Below are 23,327 nucleotides of genomic sequence, written 5' to 3'. Positions count from 1 at the left end.
AAGAATTTATAGAACATGGTTTAATTTCTACAAGGGCCACACATTTCAAAAGCCCTGTAAAGTGTGCATGCATGATTGTTATGGTGTTGTGATGAAGTTGAAAATCATATCAACTGAGAGTAAGACTTTAGACATGACAGTCATATATGTGTTTGCTGGTTTGTATGGCTGCATTATGAGTAATTCAGTTTTAAAATGGAAGCTGAAAATGAGTCACGTTGGATTACACACAGTGACCACAATTCCTACATCAAAATCTAAACCCTACGTGGAAGGAACCCACTTTGAAAGGGGTACATGGGAATAGTGTTGTGGGAAGTAGGACAGTATCACGGTGGTCTGCTCATTTCCGTGAAGGTCAGGTGAGCACTGAGAACAACGCAAGAAGTGGAAGGCCATCAGCTGCAACATACTACACCTCTCAGGTTATTGTTAATGACATTTTGAGAGGGGATTGATGAAAAACAGATGAGGAAACTGCATATGAGGTTAGAATGTTTGTAACTTTAGTTTACAGAATCATAACTGAAAAGTTATTGGTGAGAGAAGTTGCTGCTACATTGGTTCTGCATGATCTGACAGAAGATCAGAAAGCAGGTCATGGAAGAATTGCTCCAATATTATCGAACAGAGGAAGAATAGTCTCTGAAAAGGATTGCTGCACTTGATGAAACCTGGAGACGAGATTTTGGGCCAGAACTAAAGTCTCAGCCATTGCAATGGAAAAATTCTGACTCTCCATGGCCGAAAAACTTGTGCCACCAACAATCGAAGGTGAAACTCGTAGTGCATCTAAACTGGATATGTGAAAAGTAAATGGTATAGAATCAATGTTATATCAGTAATTCCAGTTTTTAATGTTCATTTGTTGACAGTTTTCTTCTGTTAATCACTTCTCCTGTCTCAGACGCCTCCATGGTGACACTCCATCTTTTGTATAAAGAAAAAAGTGTAAACTTGTATCAAAAAGTATTCAATGCAGTGTTTATTATAAGTTTGGAGTGGGGTTTTATTTGGGAGGAGGAAAAAGACATGTCCATTACAATTCCTTCTACAAAAATTTTATATTAAGAAAACAATGCCTTATTGACACAACACGGTCAGAAGAAATTTATTTGTCTATTAAGAAGAAGGCTGAAGAAGAAGATTCTGGAGCTGCTGCTATTAAGAAGAAATGACATAAAGCAATAACATCTGTGGATATTACTTTAGAAGACATAACGAAAATTGGTAGCGATACAGGCAAACTTAGCAATAGCAGCTGTTCAGTCTGCCACCCTCCCCATGTATCTTCAAAGACTTACCATTATTAGCATAAATTTAAAAATAAAAATATATAACTAAATCATGTCACCCCCTTTGAAACTGATGATGGTCTCTGTATATGACATGAAAGGAGTCATAGCTACAATAAAGAGCCCCGGGCATGTGCTACAAACTGTTCCTGCAAAATGTTTTGCATCCGAAGGTCTGACATACTTGCAGCTGGTGTCCTCATTTTGCACAATAATGCAAGACCACACACTGCCCTGCCAGTGAGAGACATGTGCAACAGATATGGGTGGGTAATCTGATATGAGCCCACCAGATTTTGATTTTTTTTTTTTTTTTTCAAATTGAAGGAACAACTCCATGAAAAATGGTTTGATTCAATTATGAAACTTCCATGGCATGATCAGAGTAATCAGACAGCTCAACAATGAAAGTGCCCTATCTCGAATGCAGATGTTCTCAAAATGCTGGGAAGCTGTCATATGCAAGAATGGAGATTATGTTGAAGGCCTGTGAAGATATTTTGTAAAATAAATTATTTTATTCAATTCTATCTTACAGTGTGCAGACCTTTTGAAAAGTCCTTTTATATGTTAACACCCCGTAATTTGGTTGAAGTATTAAAACTTAATATCCTACAGATTATCACAAAAGTTTCATGACAGTAACACACAACTATACAACTATGCAAAATATGTCAGATACGTACGTCTCATAAAATTTTTGACAACCTCAGCTGGTCGGAATCCACACAGTGCTTCAAAATCTGTTAGTGCAATGGCTAGTTCAGGTTTGTGATTAGGATCTTTATACAGATCTGGATATTTCTGATGTAGTATTTCAGCATGAGCCTGTAATTAATAAGTGACATGTTCTCAGGGTTGAAAAGTCATAGAATCAATGTAAAAAATTATCAGTGTTGCAAAGTAAGAAGAGTAAATGGGGAGACACTAGGGATGTAGTACTGACTAAAGGAGAAACACCAGTTGTTCACTGTCAACTAAGCATACCATACAACTTCTTTTTTCAGAGATTATGAGAACAGAAGGAGAAAATAATTTTATGCATGTCCTGCATTGTGCTGCCACAACTGTTGCTACTTTGAGGGATATGTAAATTACCACTTTCTTATCAGATGCCTCTCTGATTGATTTCCATACTCCTATGGCTGGTGTGAAACAACTACTAGAATTCAGAAAATTCTGTCATGGCCTTCTGCTGCTATCTGTAACTATTTGCCATGTTTTTGCCTTTGCAATCCAAAAGACAGATTCTCTTCTGATGGACTGGTCTGAACCTTCACAGTGCTGCTCACCTGTCTACGATTACAGAATGGCATTCATAATTCCACCAAGGGATAGACGGTTTTGCAAAGTGTTCTGAAGACTTTGATAGGAATACCTTAGCTGCAAGACAAATCACTCTTTAACATAAATCATCCATCCTGGACACTGTTTTCATGTTCACACTCAGCTATTTGGCTATACAGCATCAAGTTTTCTTTGCTCAGCACTCATTTCAAGCTCAGCTTCCTTTCACGATCCCTTCTGTTTGGAATGTGCGTCCAGATAGAGCAGATAATGTTCATTTCCCACTCTGCAGTATCTTTGAGGGTGGCTGAATAGAGAGGAAAGTCAGTGGCTGAATCAGCACTGTGGCTGAGCTAAAATGTACTGCTTGACCTCTGTTCAGAAGTCAGTTGCTATATGAGGTCTACAACAGCCTCTAAGAGGTGGCTCAAGAGGTGGAAGTATCTTCACTGATGCATGCATGACAACAGCTACTGCCTTTAAGATGGTGATGAGAGAAACAGATGGAGTGTAACATGCTACTAATTAATGATGTTACCTACTGCTTGATTTGTTATAGTACACGCTGGTACCACATACTCGTACCTCTGACGAAAAAAATCAGACTGCAGATTTTGAGATGTGATACGAGACAACTATTTTTTTACCAGTACAGATGTTATATTTACACTTCTAAAATGCTCAAAAAGATGCTAAAATAATACTTTAAGAAGCCCAATTTAATTTAAAAAAAAATGGAATGCTACCTAACCCTCAGCCCTTTTACAACAAAGGTTTTGTTATGATTCTTCTGAGAGAGAGTAGGTTTCCAGCATAGGGTATAAGCATTTTTCAAGTGTGTTTCCTGGAGACATAAGAAAAATGGCTTTTTCTACGCTAGAAGTTATATCTATTCTATGAGAGTTTTGAACCTATTTATGCTCCATAGTATTAGGGGAACTACCCATTAATGAGAGTTTTCTTTTCTGTTTTCTCTTTGCCTTGCTGATGCTGGAAAAAACTGTCAGGATATTTGGTCCCTCTTGTGGACTTCAATGAGTACAACACTACCTTTGCCATGAGAAGTTAGAATTCTCAGTGACTGGATGGTTTCAAACCAGCTTTCTTTGGTTTTGGTCACCTTTTGGATGAACATTTCTCTATACTTGGAAGTGATGTATTTATATGGACAAGGATATTTGTTTTTTGGCTTCTTGAGATTGCATATTTTTGTTCAAAAGATAAACTGACAAAGAGTTTTTCCATTTTCAAGTGCAGGTGCAAATAAATGCATTTGTGGCCAATTCTGATGCTTGAATTTAGGTTGAGGCATCTCTCTTGGTGGTGGTTTTTTTTAAAAGGTGCTGCAAAGGGTGTTCTTCGTACTGGAGGTCGCATCAACGTTTAGATTCATCATAAGAACTTGAAGCCGATATTGTAGGAAGATAAGTGGAATTAGACAAGGGTGAGATGGGAGATGACGTACTGCAACAAGACCATGACAGAGCAGAGAAAGACATAAGTCTAAACAAGGCCTCTGGAGTAGACAACATCCCCTTAGAACTATTGAGATCCTTGGGAGAGCCAGCCGAGACAAAAATATCCCAACTGGCAGTCAAGGTCTATTAGTAGGGAGCATAAAGGTGGAGGCTAAAACATAATTTCCCAACATATTAATGATAACAGCTTACAAAAAATATAACAAATGAACAAAACATCCAATATGTACTTAGGTATGATATGTACTCCTAATCTGAAAGCTGACTGTGTAAGCAATCATGTCAACATGTAACTTCCATAATCACATGAAATATTAACAATTAATTGAAAATATACGCAAATTGTGCTGTAACTACAATTTCTCCACATAAAAACATAGTATGAGATCACAGCTGGTAAACTTTTTGGGGTATAATGTCATGGTCCATGAAACTCTTCTGTTCCTAATGTTTTGTCCAGGACTGCAGCAGTCATCTTCAGAGACGTTGCTCCTCTGTTGAGTCTTGCTGACTGATGGGTCGGACGGCTGAGAGGGACATGTATTCTGGAGGGAGGGGGGGGGGGGGGGGGGGAGAAAGAGAGAGCATAGCCTGAGTTACACATGATAAACAGAGATCATACGTGTCAAAGATAGAACTTACCTTTCAATTGCTGTTTTGTCAAAGATAAAAAAGGGGTTTAGCAATTCTGCAAAGCTACTGTCTATATGACATTAACATTTCTCCTTTCTTATTAAAATCATCCCTATGTTTATATATTTCAACAGCTTCTCTACACAGCTGTAGTTCATTTTCATATATAAAATTTTTGTTTCAGAAAACTTCACTTTGGGACTTTCTGGCTGTAGAGCATGCTCCTGCTGCAGCCAATTTGTCTATTTTCCCCAGCTGGCAAAGATTTTTGTATTCCTTTAGCTGTGTACTCACACTTCTGTTGGTTGTTCCAAAATAAACTTAACCACACGTACACGTAATTTTATACACGCCATTTGCTTCCACAGGAGGGTGTTAATTTTTTTCAGATTGTAATGCTTGACCAATTTTCTTAGTTGGTGTAAAAACCGATCTAATATCTTGTTTCTGTAAAATCTTTCCAATTTGATCTGTTATTATTTTAATAAAAGGGAGAGAAACTGTATTCTTTCACCATTGTTTTTCATGCTTGCCCTTTGACATACCATTACTTGGTCATAGAATTCTGTTTCATTCTTTTCGTGAATAACCATTTTTCTCAAAAGCCTGCTTTAGATGTTTTAATTCAGCGTCCAGGTATTCCAGCATGCAAATCCTTTTGGTTCTATCATCAAGACTTTTAATGACATCTCTCTTTTTCTGTGGATGGTGATTAGGGTTCTTATGTAAAGTATCTGTCCGTGTGCGTTACTTTTTGAGAAACCTTATGTTCCAAACTTCCATTGGTCTGTCTCATAACTAACATGCTCAAGAAAGGTATTTTGTTGTCATTTTCTATTTCCATAGTGTACTGGATTTTTGTATTTATATTATTAGAAAACCAAAGAATTTGTCCAAAGCTTTTTCATCACCATGTGGCCAGACCACAAATGTGATTCACAAACTGATATCAGTGAGATGGGTTTCTTATCTGGTTTTTCTAAAGCTGACTGTTCGAATTTCTACATATAGAAATTTGCTATAGCAGGACGTAATGGGTTAACCACTGCTAGACCATCAAGTATGTGTTAGTTATGGGACAGACCAATGGACATTAGGAACATAAGGTTTTTCGAAAATAACTCACACAGATAGATATTTAAGTAAGAACCCTAATTGCCATCTACAACTAAAGAGAGGTGTCATTAAAAGTCTTGCAGACAGAGCCAAAAGGATATGCATGCCGGAGTACCTGGATGCTTAATTAAAACATCTAAAGCAGGCTTTTGAGAAAAATGTCTATTTGGGGAAAGAAGTAAACAGAATTCTACAACCAAATAATGGAAGGTTGAAAGACAAGCATGAGAAACAATGATGGAAGAACACAGTCTCTCCCTTTTATTAAAAAAGTAACAGATTAGATTGGAAAGATTTTACAGAAACAAGCTATTACACCAGTTTTTAGTTCAACAAAGAAAATAGGTCAAGCATTCCAATATGTTATGAATTAACGCCCTCCTTTGTCAGAACATGACGCATATAAAATTCTTTGTAGGTAAGATTTATATTAGGACAATCAACAGAAGCATGAATACACGGCTAAAGGGATACAAAAGTCTTTGCTGCCCAGGGAAAATAGACAAATTGGCTGTAGCAGGGCAAGCTCTTCAGCCAGGAAGTAACAAAGTGAAGTTTTTTTGCAGCAAAAATTTTATCTTCGATGATGAATTATTATCCATAGCTATGTAGGCAGGCCATTGAAATATATATACATAGGGATAATTTTAATAGGAAAGAAGAAACCATGGAACTTAACAACATACGGACAGTAGCTCTGTAGAATTGCTAAACAGTTTTTTTATCTCTAACAAAACGACAATTGATATCTAAGTTTTATCTACGACAAGGATCATCTCTGCTTATCAGGTGTAACTCAGGCCACACCCATTTTCCTAGAGTACATTGGCATCTGACCCATCAGCCGCCACAACTCAACAGAGGAGCAATGCCTCTGAAGACATCCACTGCAGTTCTGGACAAAATGTTTAGAGCAGAAGTGTTTCATGAACCACGACCTTATACTCCAAAAAATTTACCAGTAGCAATGACATCCAGTCATGAAAACCTTCATTCTATCATAGTATGAAATCAGCAAAAGTATCCGATTCCATTATCCAAACAATCATTACATCTAACCAATCATAATTCAGTGTTTTAACATGTATTTGTGGTTTAAATTTGAAGACATCATAGTAGTGGATGTATTCACTCATTTATTCATATCTATTGAAATAATGAACAAATGTTTTAATATACAGTGCAAATTGATCATGATCATTTATTATATGCTCTAGGTTTTATATATATGAAGTTAGTATTTATAACTGAATGGTGGTCATTTTGCAAATACATGTACTGAATTCAGTAGTGGCCAGTTGACTAAATGCTTAAAGAGCATACAGAGTAGTGCTTGTATTCTTTAGTAGGTGAACTTTCAGGATGAGAGGCTGTTAAAGTCTTTGTGCAGCCAGAGCAATGCATGCCCTAGAATAGCATGTGTTGGACTTAATAAGTTTCTGGTGGTCGCAAATTAAACACTCATAAATATTTTGGGATTTCAAATAATTTTGAGGGAATGAGTTCTGGACATTAAATTCTGTTGGAACTCAAGAGATTTTCACGTGGCTTTGAGCAATTGTTTTTCCTTGATCACATGAAGTTTATTGTTATTTAAACAGTTTTAGGTAGCTGTGAACTAATATTACACTGCTTTTATTATTTCTAATTGTGACAACCTTATTAGTTATATCAACAAAAACAATAAATTTTTGAACATATGATTTAATTGGATCGATAAAAAAATCTACTCACCAGGCAGCGGTAGGAGAACACACATATAAAAGTATTAAAGTTTGCAAGCTTTTGGAGCCAGTGGATCCTCCTCCTGACAGAAAGGTTGAAAGGGAAGGAACAGAGGTGAAGGAAAAGGACTGGTGGGGTTTATGAAAAAGAGTAGTGTTCAGAAAAGTTGCCCAGAAACCCGTGTCAGGGGAGACCTGCAGGACAGGATTACATGGAAATTTCCTTCTCATCACGTGAGAATGAGTTTAAAGCCACTGAAGCTAATTAATAATTATTTTTGAGAGAGAGTAATGCGTTCAAGAATATAACTTTATTTTTGCATGTCGTTGAACACAGGAACAATACCACAGACCAGATATATAAAAAAAGATCACATAATGCTAGAACAAAACCAAAGAATAAACACACTGTAAATAACATTCTTCACAGAATAAACCCCAAAGTTCACTGTGCAATTTCATTGTGTCACCAGGCAGTTCCTACACAGCCCTCCCTTTGTAGAGCCCAGCTCCGGCACGTAAGGATACTTGTATTTTATAATTCTGCCTGCCCTAGAGTGCTTCTCTGAGAAGCACTTTTGGTGTGGTTTCCTGCTTCTGGCTTGGCGTGTTGCTCTCTGCATGCAACACCTCTTCGTCAAATTGTGTAGACGGCAGTTCTTCACAGGTGTCTTGATTTTCTTCATCACAGGGCGGCCACATGTGCGCTGGTTTAACTCTCTCAATGGAAACTGTTTGTCACTTCCCGTCATGATTTATCTGCAGCGTATGTTCATCTCTCGCGAGTACTTTATACAGCCCAGTATACAGTGGCTGAAGAGGTGTTCGTACAGCATCTGTCCTCAGCCACACATAAGGGCACTCGCTAACCTGCTTGTGAACGAACGGCGTGTTGCTGCCATTTCGAGAACCAGATGTAGGTCGTAGCTGTGCCATGTAGTTGCAGACTTGTTGTAAGACGTAAGGCATGTCGCCCGCTGTCGCTTCCATTGGTTCAATGAAAAATTCTGCCAGCAGCCTGAGGTTCTCTCCATAAACCAGTTCAGCCACAGATGCACCTAGGTCTGATTTGCAGGAAGTTCGGAGACCTAGCAGCACCACTGGCAACACTGAAGTCCAGCTGTCCTTATAGCACATCAATGCTGTCTTTAGTGTCCTGTGCCACCGCTCAAACATGCCATTGGTCACTGGGTGATAAGCGGTTGTGCGGTGATGGCGGGATCCACAGAGCTTGGCTAATTGTTGGAACAAAGTGAATTCAAACTGTCATCCCTGATCAGTTGTCACGTATAGTGGAAATCCAAAACGGGAGATCCAAGAAGCCAAAAATACTCAAGCTACCATCTCTGCTGAAATGTCCAATAGTGGGGAAGCTTCTGTCCATCTTGTATACCAGTCCACCAACGTCAACAAATACTTGTAGCCTTCCGACCGTGGTAGAGGGCCCACAATGTTGAAATGAATTTGGGAGAACCTATTTGTTACCGGGGGAAAATCTCCAACTGCTTTATGTACATGTCATCCAATCTTGTTCCTTTGGCACAGCATGCATGTTGTTACCCAACCACGGCAATCCTTCATTATACTTGGCCAGACAAAATGTTCCGTGAGTAGTTCGATAGTTGTTCTGCTTCCCCGGACGACTGAGTCCATGAATGCTGTCGAAAACCACTTTCCGTAGTTGCCTTGGAAAGAAAGGCCTGGGTTTGTTCATAGCTATGTCGCACCATTTCATCACATTCATGCCCGCTGGCTGGATTAATTTTAACTGAAGTCCGGTTCTTACATACTGTAAGTACTGTTGGAGATGTGCGTCATTAGCTCCTGCTGTGGCTAATTTATCCTAGTCTATGGTTTGTGAAATAACCGAGACCCACAACAGGAAATCGGTGACTATGTTTTTGACTCCCTTGATATGCTTGATATCTGTGGCAGATTGACTGATGTATTCTAAGTGGTGAAACTGACATGGAGAACAGTTATCCTGTGACTTACTAAATGAAAAGATTATTGGTTTATGGTCAGTGTATACAGTAAATGCCCTTGCCTTTACATACGGGCAAAAGTACCAGATAGCTTCACATATCGCTAATAGTTCTCTGTCATATGTGCTTCCTTTCCTTTGTGGGTCTGTAAGTTTTTGTGAGGAAAAAACCCAAAGGCTGCCATTTGTCATTTACTTTCTGGTGCAGTGCGGATCCCAACGCGTCTTGGCTGGCATCGACTACTATTGACAGAGGTGCTTTTGGTACCGGATGAGTAATGAGTACTGCTTTTCGTTAGTCGGCCTTTATGTGTTGAAATGCTCTCTCCATGTCCGAGTTCCATTGCAACACTCATTTGCCATTTGCCGCGAGAGCGTCTGTCAAGGGCACTTGTCCTAGTGCAGCTCGGGGCAAATGCTGTCTATAGAAATTTACCGCACCTAAAAATCTTCTGAGTTGATGGTAAGTCTTGGGGCGGTTCATGTTGTCGATTATTGCTACCTTGTCCTCTCACAGGCGTATGACCTCTGCCGAAGCTTCATATCCTAGAAACATCACTTGCTGTTTTCACAGTTCGCATTTTGCTTTGTTGACTATTATTCCGTAGTGGTTTATGTGGTAGAACACTGCGGACAGTTGCTTCTCGTGTACTTCTGCCGTTGTCGATGAGATTAATATGTCATCAAGATAAGCAAAGCATCCTTTCAACCCGCGCAACACATCATCAATAAATTGTTGCCATGTTTGAGGTGCGTTTTTTGACCTGAAAGGCATTCGGACATATTCGAATAAACCGAAAGGTGTTGTAATTGCTTTTTTCAGTATGTCTTCTTCTGCCACCAGTATCTGGTGATAAGCTTTTTTACAATCAATAATGCTATAGATCGTTGGCCCAGGTAATTGATTTGTGAAATCGCGAATACTAGGCACTGGGTAATGATCTGGTATAGTACATGCGTTTAACTTCCTGTAATCGCCACATGGTCTCCATGGCTCATCTTTTTCCTTTACCAAATGTATGGGTGATGCCCAGGAGCTGTCTGATCTACGATTGACACCTGATGCCAGTAATGCCTCGAATCCTGCTTTTCCTGCCACGAACTGATCGGGTGCTAACCTGCGCGGCCGTGGATGTATTGGCTGACTGGGTGTGGTGTAAATGCAGTGTCCAGTTTTGTGAGTTACTGCGAATTTTTCTACAATCATGTTATCACTTACGGCATGTGACACCGTGTCACAGTTATGCTTACCAGTACGGTAAGTGTCACGTTCCGTGATGCCATCTACTGTCTCTTGATATCGTTTAATCTGTGCATTAGCAAGATCTACAGTAATGTGCATGTCACAAAGAAAGTCTGCACCCAATATCACCTCTGACACAATGAAGGTCCACTGACAGCTTTGTGAGAAACCTAAAGCAACTTCAATTTTACACATGCCATGAGCGACAATGGGCAATTTACTTGCTGCGGTTAATTGCATCAATGGAGTGCCATCTGTTCCTTGATGGTCAGTAAAGGGGAGCACAGTCACATCGGATCCTGAGTCTATTAGGTAGAAACGGTTAGACTTGACATCTCTGAAGAAGCTGTTTGGAGGTGGTAAGAAAATTATTGAGGTTACTCACCCGTCTGTAGATTGCGTAGATCTCACCTCGTTGATGCAGGTGCTTTTCTGTGCTACGGCGGCCCGCTGTGCCTACTGATGGCCGCCGTTCACGTTTGAGTACACACATGGCTGTGCACACTTTGTTGCTCTATCCGCGAAGTGTTGATGGTACCAACATACCCGTCCTTGTTGAATTTCGCCGTTGGCCTTGCTGTTTTCATTCTGTAGCAATTGTGAGACCTGTTGCTCCAATAATGTCATCTGTCATGTTAGTTCTTGCATTATTTTGTTGACGTCTGTATGCTGAGTCTTCTGTATTGCTGATATCACTTCTTACGCTTCTTCCCCATTAAAGATTGCCATGCAAGCCATCTGAGGATTGCCTACAGCCGCATGGACTTTGCTATCTCCAAGAGGCTCTGCATGTTGTCTTTTTCATGAGTTACTAGTGTGGCTTTTACCATGCTTGATAATTGATCTAGCCAGATGTGTTTCAGCGTCGCATCTGACAATTCTTCTGTGTTGACGATACCGCATAAATGTTTCCAAAATTCCAACGGTGTCCTGTCACCTATAGCTTCTTCTTTACGCACCTGCTGCATGCGTTTATTTAACGGTTTATGCATTCCAGTGAGTAATACATTTTTCAATGCTGCATACGGTTGTTCTGCTGGAGGTCAGAGCATTACATCTTCTGCTGCTGTTGCTGCTCTAGCATCCAGCACTTTCACCGTTATCGCAAACTTGGTCTGCTCATCATGGATCTAGCTATGGGCAAATGTGAGCTCAATCACTGCAAACCATAGCTGTAGTTTGTCTGGCAGGAACTGTGGTGTTCGCATGTTTATGTGCTGCATGTTTTTCAGTCAGGCTGTTGGTTTGTACGGCCGCACGCGTGTTTGACATTGGAGTAATAGGCCTCTCCAATGCTAACTTCAGTGCTTCAAGTTGTTCATGTATCTGTTCTTGAAGGTTCACCAGCTGCATTTCTTCATTCCTCTGTGAACTTTCTGAAGTCGATGAATTCTCTTGTTTTTACATCATAATTTTCTTCAAGTTCAGTGTTTGGAGTCACCACTAAAGCTACTGAGGCTAATTAATAATTATTTTTGAGAAAGAGTAATGCGTTCAAGAGTATAGCTTTATTTTTGCATGATGTTGAACACAGGAACAATACCAAAGACCAGATATATAAAAAAAGATCGCATGCACTAGAACAAAACCAAAGAATAAACACATTGTAAATAACATTCTTCACAGAATAAACACCAAAGTCCACTGTGCGATTTTGTTGTGTTACCAGGTGGTTCCTACAAGATCAACCGGATGGGAAGGGAAGGAAATTTCCTTATCATCCTCTCGAGTAGGTCTCCCGACTGGGGTTCTCGGCAACTTTTCCATACTCCCCCTTTTCCTAAACCTCATCAGTCTTCTCCCCCTCTTTTCTTCCCCATTCAAACTTTCTGCCAGAAGAACAAGCCACTGGCTCTGAAAGTTTTAATATGTTTATATGTGTGATCTCCTGCCGCCACTTTGTGAGTACATTTTTACCCATCCAATTAAATTAATTTGTTAGTTAGGTATTTGTCACCAAAGTATTGGTGATAAATGAACTTAAGTTTTTGTTGTGACTGTTAATGATATTTCATGATGATGGATTTTATTAATATTTAGCTGACAAGCTTTTAAGATTTTGCTTCTGTTTTTCATCAATTAATTTATTTTGCATATGCTACTGTGTGTAAATGCTTTGCTTGCACTATGTAACTACATTTTGCGCTGCTGGTTTAACTACTGTTCCAACAGATTTATCTATTTTACTTATATAAGTCCATCACTCACGTATTTATGTCAATATACATGGTATAAACAATTAGTTTGAACTATAAGAATTTGGTTTAGACCACATTACAATCCTACACGATTTCAGTTGACTATTTGTTCCTTACTTTAATTATTTATCTATTATATATTTTCATTTTAAAATTTAAATTTGTTAGGATTTGGGCTTTAAGGTGACAGTGCATGGCCACCCGCTACTGACTTCAGCAATCCATGCTAGTTTGAGGTTGCACATTGCCCTCGCCATCTATTGGATGTAGTTGCAAGTTAGTCTTGCCCCCGATAAAGCCCGTCCTGTCATACAGTGACCAAATCCTGTTAAAAAGTTTGTTGTTCTGGTGAGGATTTCTGCATGGCAACACAGTTCCTCTATATGACAAAACTGATGCTACTCAGTAAATCCCAAGTGTTGAAACAAAAATATCTATATCCACATCTATACTCTGTAAACCACTTTGAGGTGCATGGCAGAAGGTACGTCCCGCTGTACCAGTTATAAGGGTTTCTTCCTGTTCCATTCACATACGGAGCGCAGGAAGAATGATTATTTGAGGGCCTCTCTCTCTCTCTCTCTCTCTCTCTCTCTCTCTCTCTCTCTCTCTCTGTGTGTGTGTGTGTGTGTGTGTGTGTGTGTGTGTGTGTGTGCGTGCGTGTGTGTGTGTGTCCGCGCGCACGCGCAGTAATTCTTCTAATCTTATCCTCACGATCCCTATGAGAATGATATGTTGGGGGGTTGTAGCATATTCCTAGAGTAAACATTTAAAGCTGGTGCCTGAAACCTTTGATAATAGACCTTCTCAGGACAGTTTACATCTATCTTCAAACGTCTTCCAGTTCAGTTCCTTCAATATCTCTATGACACTCTCCCACAGATTAAAGAAACCTGTGACCATTCGTACTGCCCTTCTCTGTATGCATCCAATATCTCCTGTTAGTCCTATCTGGTATGGGTCCCACACGCTTTAGCAATATACTGGGATGGGTTGCACGTGTGATTTAGCCATGACTGAACCTATGTGATCATTCCATTTCATATTCCCACATAGTGTTACACCCAGGTATCTGTATGAGTTGGCTGATTCCAACAGTGAGTCATTCATATTATAGTCATTTTGTGAGGTGCAAAATTTTAAATTTCTGAGCATTTAGAGCATGTTGCCAATCTCTACTTTGTGTCGATATCTTATCAAAATGTGAGTGAATATTTATGCAGCTTTTTTCAAATAGTACTTCATTAAGATAACTGAATCATCTGCAAAAAATCTGAGCTTACTATTAATATTGTCGGCAAGGTCGTTAATATACAACGGGAATAGCAAGAGTCCCAACACAGTTCCCTGGGGCAGACATGAGTTATTTCTACAACTGACAATGATTCTACATTCAAGATAACATGTTGTGCCCTCCCTACCAAAAAGTCCTCAATCCAGTCACAAATTTCAGTTGATACCCCAGTAAATCATGCTTTTGAGAATAAGCGTAGGTGCGGTATTGAGTTGAATGCTTTTCGGAAATCAAGGAATACTGCATGTACATGGTTGCCTTGATAAAAAGCTTTCAGTATGTCGTGTAAGAAAAGTGCAAGTTGGGTTTAACATGATTAATGTTTCCGAAATCCACACTGGTTGGCATTGAGGTGGTCATTCTGTTCAAGGGACCCCACCATGTTTGAGCTCACAATATGTTTTTAAGATTCGCAATCAAATCAATGTCAAGACTATTGGACAGTAGTTTTGTGGGTCACTTCCACATCATTCTTGTAGACGAGTGCAACCAGTGCTTTTATTCCCACAAACTGGGCATGATTTTTTCTTCAAGGGATTTATGATAGATTATAGCTAGAAGGCGGACTAACTCAGCCACAACTCCAGTATAGAATCTGACAGAGATTCCATTGGGCCCTGGAGCTTTGTTCAATTTTAATGATTTTCAGCTGTTTCTAAACACCAGAGATATTACTACTTTTTTCATTCATCTTTTCTGTGGTATGAGGATTAAATTGGGGCATTTTTCCTGGGTTTTCCTTTGCAAAGGAACATTTGAAAATGGATAAGCATTTCAACTTTTGCTTTGCTACCCTCAATTTCCATTCCTGTCTCATTTGCTAGGGACAGGCCACTAATGTTGGTGCCACTAATGGCCTTTACATACGACCAGAATTTTTCTGGGTTCTGTGAAAGATCACTCAACAATATTCTGCTACAGTAGTCACTGAAGGCATCATGCATTGCTCTCTCGACAGCCAAACGTGCTTCATTCAGCATCTCTCTATCTACTGCCCTACACTGTGTTTTACATGTATTATGCAGTAAACACTGTTTCTTTAGAAGTTCCTTTACAGTGAATGTATACTATGGAGGTTCCCTCCCATTATGAACCGTTCTGATCAATACGAGGGGGGACCCAAAAGTAACCGGAATCGTAATGCTGCACATCGTGTACTTGTAGTACCAGGTTGTGCCGCCAGACAGCAAACCAACAATTATATTTGGAGGTTATGAAACAGCTTCGCAGAAGTTTGTCGTGAAAATGTCCAGCTTTGTGGGATTCTGGCGTGTGGTTCCTGCATCACGACAACACTCCTGCGCACACGGCTCTCAGCGTTCGGCAGTTTTTGGCCTCAACGAAGACGACTTCATTGACCCACGCGCCCTATTCACCGCATTTAGCACCCTCGGACTTCTTCCTATTCCCAAGGATGAAAAGAGACTTGAGAGGGAAGCGTTTTACGGATGTGGAAGACGTAAAACGCAATGTCATGAAAGTGCTAGCAGGTATCAAAGAGGACGAATTTAAAAGGTGCTTCGAACACTGGAATGAACGTTTGGACAAGTGTATTAATGCTAATGGAGAGTAATTCGAAGGAGATTAAGGTTGTATTTGAAAACAATAAAGTATATGCTTTCTAGAAAGAAATTCCTGTTATTTTTGGGTCCCCCCCCGTACAGTCTGGGGTGGTGTTGAGCTGAGCATACATAAACTACAGATAAATAGATTCGTCTAAGCAAAAGATCCACGCTGTTCGTAGATGTCAAGTTTCAATGAAACTCTCAGAATACAAAGTCTTGTACAGCTTCTATGGTACACATCCACTCTTTCCATTATTTCTTTGAATGATTTCTATTTAACTACTGCTAATGTGGTACAGTTACAATATTATATGAGTGCTTATATGAGAATTCATTTTTGTTATCTTTGTGAAATTATGCTACACGAAAGTAAGTGAGACAGACAAATGTAAAAAAAGTGTAATGGTTACACAGCTGCAAATATTAACTAATGTAATCAAACAATTGCTGTTCTATATTTTTCTCATTTGATATGTGTATTTGCACGAGGACATTTTGGCTAGAATGTTACAATCCTCAGCATGTTTTATGTTGGCATTATTAAGCATACAATTTTATATGGTCCAGAAAAAGAATTCAAATGCATTACCTTGGTGGGATGAGCCTGAATAGACAAGGCTTTGTTGATTGACAATACTTTAAAAAGAAATGGCAACTGAATACCAAATGATGATACTACTTTTCTACCTAGTGCCTGTGAATTGCCTTCGATCCAGTCCAATAATTTTTCACCAGAACTTTTCACAATAGATGGGCCATTGGGATGAGTTCCCATCCAAAGTTCAGCGTATGGCCTGTTTTCATCTATTATCAATTCTGGTTCTGCACATTTTAGAAGAGATGCCACTTTGCTGTTGAGCCCAAATTTTCCCCAGTCATACTGCTGATATGCACACTTCAATTCCATGGCCGTTATTCTGTAAATTAAAGAATACCAATTTAATTATCATCTTACAACAAAAATTACACACACACTTTCTAATAATGCACTGTGCACATAAAAAGCGTTAAACCACAGTGTATCTTTCCACCCTCAGAAGACAATGAGAATTAGTGGTCCAACTTGTTAGCAACTATGAACTTGTATAACAAAGTAGTTCAAATGCCCACTTTCCCAAAACTTTAATGGGCATAATACTACAGTAATAATAGGCACCTTAGTAACTGTTGGCAATATTACTATCTTTTCCACCTGGTCAAAAACAGCTAAATATTCATGTTCTAACATTTCAATACTTTTATGACACTTATAGTGTAATATAATCATATAGTGTGTTTGTTTCTTTGTTTCATATGTGTTAAGGGGAATTCTGACACTGTAGTGTCATCACTTTCACTTGAGGCAAGAAATTTCCACTGCAGGTCAACATGATATTTTACCACACGGCCAACAACAGCAAGAACTGTCAATATCTCCTAAATTATGGTAAAAATAATACAAAAAAAGATCCATTCACAGTAATCAAAAACTGTGCCATGGCATAGCAGAAGTTTAGTGTTTGTTTTTGTCTGTCAAAAGTTACAGTTTATGAACACATTGTAATGATGCTGGTTAGTGAGGACAGCAAATATCTATAATGAAAAGATGAATAAACGGTACTTCAGATGAATTATTCACAATGTATTATTTTGAAGCTGAGTGTTCATATTTTCTATAATATATTTATTTATTTGACAAGACTGAAATTATTATACTGAAATCAAATAAGTAATGTTGTAACCGCAACAGGAATGGTCGCGGGGTTGCTGCTAACGAAAATGTGGCGGGACCGAACGGGAGCAGCCTTCGAACAAACAAGACGGATGAACGAGAATGCAAAGACAAGCACAACGACGGACGACCAAGCCAGACACCAAGCTAAACAACAAAGAATTAAGCAATGGGGTCACGAGAGATAACCTCACAGAATCACAACAACGTCCATTCGTAAACGGGAAGTAAGCACACGCAACTTAAATAAGCTGTCTGTAAGTGACTCAACATGAATATCGGACTGCCTTGCTGAGTGAGAGGCAGCCACCTAAATACATGACAGGGTATGTCGGTATTGGCTGCTGGGAACACGTGCTCCACAGTGGCACCCTCACGTTAAGACTCGGGGACAGGAGCGCGTGCAGACACAGCATATGATGTGACTGCTGCAGAGACCTCTAGTGGTCATCGAGTCTCATGCTGTCTGGCTCGTATTCGAAAACCGCGGCACTCAGTACCAGAAGTAACAAAAGCAAAAGGAATTTGCATTAGGTTTGGGATGGGGTTGTTTCATGTACAGCATTGTTTTCTATCACCTGAGGAGGCGTTTTAACATTGTTTCTATGTTTTTAAATTCGTTCATTAACTGTGTTAATTTCATTATTCTTCATTATATGTTATTTCCTTGTGATATGCATCTCGATCTCTCATTCATGTGGAATCTGGTGTCTGGTAAACCTGATTCTTGGTTTTATTAATGTTGTTTTTGTTGTGTAAGTTTTGGCCTCCTGCATTGGTCAATGTTTCAGAATTGTGCTTTATGGGTCAACTGATGCTGATATTGCCTTTCATTAATTTTGATGGTTGACTGCTACATGCATCTGTTTTGACTTCTGACTTTTTGTGGTGTGATCTGTTTTAAAAGTTTTGTAGTGGTATCAGTCTTTCATATTGAGCTATGCAGGGTAAACATTAATAAAACCGACAAACTGCAGGGGCAGATTCCTAACTAGAAATGGACAAAAAGTCCTATGAACATGTGTTCGGAAATGGACAGTGTGCGTGCAATGACAACAAATTGTCCCACAACACAGTACAGAGCTGCATTGCATCCACGTCACGATGGACGTTCAAAGTGGCCTCCACGAGATGCAATGCACTCTTTCTCACGTTACGGCCCCTCTCTGGATAGTGTTGTACACACACTATTGAAGTAAATAGGACTGATGACAGATGTCTCACAATTGTGATGGTCTGGTACACAAACCATCAGCAAAATCCTTCCTGCAGAGGGAAACCCCCACCGATAATCTTTGCAATAATTGCAGGTGACAGTGGCAGTTGCAGTTGTCATGCAAGATACACATAATCATACTTTGGCTTACACCATGTTGGCAGGCCACTTGTACTAGAGTTCATCTCAATATCCTGTACAACCCAGTCCTCCAAATCTGATGTACACACAGTCCACTGCCTCCCTGCACATTTGTCAGCCTGGAAGGACAATCACACAAATGCCCAAATAGAGCTTGGAATGTTGTGTTATATATGGTTGGTGTCTGTGAGGGTACTTGTTTTGGTATAGTCATGTGCCAACTCTTTACCGCTTCCAACTGCTTGGCTGTACACAAACTTCATCTTGGCTTGTTCCTGAGACAATTACTGGACCATTCTGCTGCTTACCCGTATATTGCATCAATCATGCATCCTGTAAAACACAAGGAATACATAGCATGTGGTCAGAGGAATCTTCATTCGTCAGTCATCTGCCATGGCAACAATGCATTTCCAGACATGTTCACATGCTCTTTTTACCTCCATTTCTTGCAGTTTGGCAGTTTTATTAATGCTCACCCTGTATAGCTCAACTGATGTTGTCGATACCAGACACAATGTGTTTGCTCTTACTATGCGTTTTTGAAACTATTGTTTTATCTTGTTGCTTTGTTTTTGCATTTCATATACACTCCTGGAAATTGAAATAAGAACACCGTGAATTCATTGTCCCAGGAAGGGGAAACTTTATTGACACATTCCTGGGGTCAGATACATCACATGATCACACTGACAGAACCACAGGCACATAGACACAGGCAACAGAGCATGCACAATGTCGGCACTAGTACAGTGTATATCCACCTTTCGCAGCAATGCAGGCTGCTATTCTCCCATGGAGACGATCGTAGAGATGCTGGATGTAGCCCTGTGGAATGGCTTGCCATCCCATTTCCACCTGGCGCCTCAGTTGGACCAACGTTCGTGCTGGACGTGCAGACCGCGTGAGACGACGCTTCATCCAGTCCCAAACATGCTCAATGGGGGACAGATCCGGAGATCTTGCTGGCCAGGGTAGTTGACTTACACCTTCTAGAGCACGTTGGGTGGCACGGGATACATGCGGACGTGCATTGTCCTGTTGGAACAGCAAGTTCCCTTGCCGGTCTAGGAATGGTAGAACGATGGGTTCGATGACGGTTTGGATGTACCGTGCACTATTCAATGTCCCCTCGACGATCACCAGTGGTGTACGGCCAGTGTAGGAGATCGCTCCCCACACCATGATGCCGGGTGTTGGCCCTGTGTGCCTCGGTCGTATGCAGTCCTGATTGTGGCGCTCACCTGCACGGCGCCAAACACGCATACGACCATCATTGGCACCAAGGCAGAAGCGACTCTCATCGCTGAAGACGACACGTCTCCATTCGTCCCTCCATTCACGCCTGTCGCGACACCACTGGAGGCGGGCTGCACGATGTTGGGGCGTGAGCGGAAGACGGCCTAACGGTGTGCGGGACTGTAGCCCAGCTTCATGGAGACGGTTGCGAATGGTCCTCGCCGATACCCCAGGAGCAACAGTGTCCCTAATTTGCTGGGAAGTGGCGGTGCGGTCCCCTACGGCACTGTGTAGGATCCTACGGTCTTGGCGTGCATCCGTGCGTCGCTGCGGTCTGGTCCCAGGTCGACGGGCACGTGCACCTTCCGCCGACCACTGGTGACAACATCGATGTACTGTGGAGACCTCACGCCCCACGTGTTGAGCAATTCGGCGGTACGTCCACCCAGCCTCCCGCATGCCCACTATATGCCCTCGCTCAAAGTCCGTCAACTGCACATACGGTTCACGTCCACGCTGTCGCGGCATGCTACCAGTGTTAAAGACTGCGATGGAGCTCCGTATGCCACGGCAAACTGGCTGACACTGACGGCGGCGGTGCACAAATGCTGCGCAGCTAGCGCCATTCGACGGCCAACACCGCGGTTCCTGGTGTGTCCGCTGTGCCGTGCATGTGATCATTGCTTGTACAGCCCTCTCGCAGTGTCCGGAGCAAGTATGGTGGGTCTGACACACCGGTGTCAATGTGTTCTTTTTTCCATTTCCAGGAGTGTATTTTACTATTATTGTGATTTTATAGTTGTGAAGTTAGATTTTGGTATGTACCACACAAAACCCATATTTTCCCATTGTAGCCCTGTTAGCTTCAATACCCATTATTAAGAATTTGTTCGATTTTCTACTTGACATTTGTATCTTCATGCTGTGGAAAAGTTTAAGGTTAATGATTGGCATTGTGAAATCATGTTTGTGTTGCATCTTCTTGTGTTGTGTGGTATGATGTCATTGGTCAAAGCTGTCAGGTGGTGTGCTTCAAATTTGTTGTATATGGCACCTAGCTTCTACCAAAAGTAAAAGTATTATGACATTACCGGCATCCCTCTTATATGGATTCAGTCTTATTTTCTTAAAAGAAAGCAGAGAATCAAATTCACAAGTGTGAAAAATCAACTCAGACAAGGGCAAATAACATGTGGCGACCCAAAAGGATCAGTATTGCACACACTTGTTCTTCGACTACATACATAATCTTCCCAGGTGTTTAAAACTTGTTTTTATGAAAACGACAGAACTTTTATTAGTCTTTCAGTGTTTTCCCCCACAGATTCCGCTTTATCAGTGTGTTTGCTGATGTTATAAGCATACAAATTAATGCCCCAAACACAACCTCACCAGACAGCTCAGATTACAGCTGAATATGCCTATAATAGGCTCACATCAAACAGTTTTTATCTTAATATAACAATGACTCATAAAATGCAATTTCAAACAAGGAAAAAATAACATGCTAGCATCAGATGAAAACATTAATTGTCATACAGAAAATGAAACACCTGGCATAATACTCCACCAGATCCGTCCATGTAACAAGTTGAAATTGTGTCACCAGATAAACTAATGAATACAATGAATTACACGTGTTGCTTTTAGATATATCCCTGATGGTCTCTACTTAAAGACAACAATGTTGGCTTATTTTGCGTATTTTCAGTACCTGTCTTACAGACTACAAAGTCTTTCGTGACAGAGTCCTTGAATAAAAAGTTCCCAGTTTACTTGCTGTGTCAAGTTTTGATAAGATCCTAAGCTTTTGACAAAGTTCTCCATCATTGTTGTCAGGGGCTAAGTTTGACTGTTGCGAAACTGGCGAGGCTCCCACTTTTATACCAATAGGATGGCAACTGACTGACTGGATTATGTCTTGAAAACACAGAAATGACACGTTGATTAATTGGGTTTCTGCCGGTTATTCGCATCTTCCCTGCATGATATTTCAACTGCGTGACTTGCAGTCTTCTTCAGGTGCTGCCAAATACTGATTCCAGTGTGTAACGAGTCCAGTATTTATGCCTATATTTTTTTAGGCGTTCCCTCTGCAGTCCGCACCACATCTGGCACTCTGTCCGTTGTGTGCGCCGACCAATAGCAATGGCTGTAGCGGTTTCTTCTAGCTGCAGCTCTTCTGAATGCTGTGCACGTACTTTGTGGCTATTATCCATTGTCAATATAGCTGAACTAAGTTCTGAATGGCGTCCAAGCTGTGCTAGACGTTTTATCTGCCGATTGTCATCATTTGAGTCCTTCTGTGAATTGAGGCGTTCTGTTACCATGGTGTACCGTGTTAGGCGTTCCGTCCGAAGTTCTTGTCCCCCAGGAGTGGCTGCAGTGTCATTTTCAGGCCGATTCTGTTCAAATTGTCGCTCAAGACTCAGAAGAACACCCTCAGATTTGTGTTTGTTGTCTGAGGGACCATTTCACATATGTTTTTTGTTACATGTACTGGGCTATTATTCCTAATTCCATTTTTATACTTGTCTCCCTTGTGGACTGGACGTTGCCTACGTTGCGTCTTCAGAAGGTGGAGTGCTGGGTTCCAAGCCAAGCTCGGCTGGAAACTCATGTCCTGGTTAATGAGATTCTCCGCGACGTTAATCTCAATAGATTATTTATGACGCTGTTCCAGTACCTCGATGTTGGTGTTAAAATCTTGGCATCATTATACTTCATAGAATGATCGAGTTCTAAACAAAGCTCAGCAATCACTGACTTGGTTGCCTGTCTCAGCCCGATGTGCCTTTGGTGCTCTTTGCACCTGATGTCAACGGTCCTGGTTGTCTGGCCGATGTATGCCATCCCATATTCACATGGTAAACGTCTGGTTTCTGTAGATGCAGGTCATCCTTCACTCCCCCTAGCAGAGCCTTAATCTTGGTGGGTGGATGGAAAACGCTTTTAATGTTTTGTTTGAGGAGAATACTGCTGATTTTAGCAGATATCTGTCCAACATATGGCAAATGTGCAGCCTTTTGCATTTCTTCTTGTATCTCCTCAAGAACTGCTGGTGGTGAAATAAGGCGCAGCCTCCCTTTGAAGGTCTCAAGAAGGGTATCCATTTTTGTAGAATGGAGATTGTAGATGTTGTATCTCTGTCGCCAAATTATCTGGATCTGACAGAGTTCTTGACCAGTGAACCAGTGTTCTGA

The 23,327-nt window shown here is 40.7% G+C and overlaps 1 protein-coding gene across 5 annotated transcripts in view; it reads right to left on the bottom strand.

Moving 5' to 3' along the window:
• LOC124611465 (mannose-6-phosphate isomerase) overlaps positions 1–23,327 on the bottom strand; it is a 114,302-nt gene that overhangs the window by 65,239 nt on the left and 25,736 nt on the right. For all 5 annotated transcript variants that reach the window (XM_047140248.1, XM_047140249.1, XM_047140250.1 and 2 more), the window contains exons 2-3: positions 16,407–16,734; positions 1,982–2,123 (exon numbers count right to left, since the gene is read on the bottom strand). In XM_047140248.1, the coding sequence (XP_046996204.1) occupies positions 1,982–2,123; positions 16,407–16,724 (460 nt within the window). In that variant the 5' untranslated portion in view covers positions 16,725–16,734. The remainder of the gene's footprint in view (positions 1–1,981; positions 2,124–16,406; positions 16,735–23,327) is intronic.

The sequence above is a fragment of the Schistocerca americana genome, chromosome 1 (assembly GCF_021461395.2).
Source record: "Schistocerca americana isolate TAMUIC-IGC-003095 chromosome 1, iqSchAmer2.1, whole genome shotgun sequence".
In the NCBI taxonomy this organism is placed as follows: Eukaryota; Metazoa; Arthropoda; class Insecta; order Orthoptera; family Acrididae; genus Schistocerca; species Schistocerca americana.
This window is presented reverse-complemented; position numbering and strand designations above follow the sequence as displayed.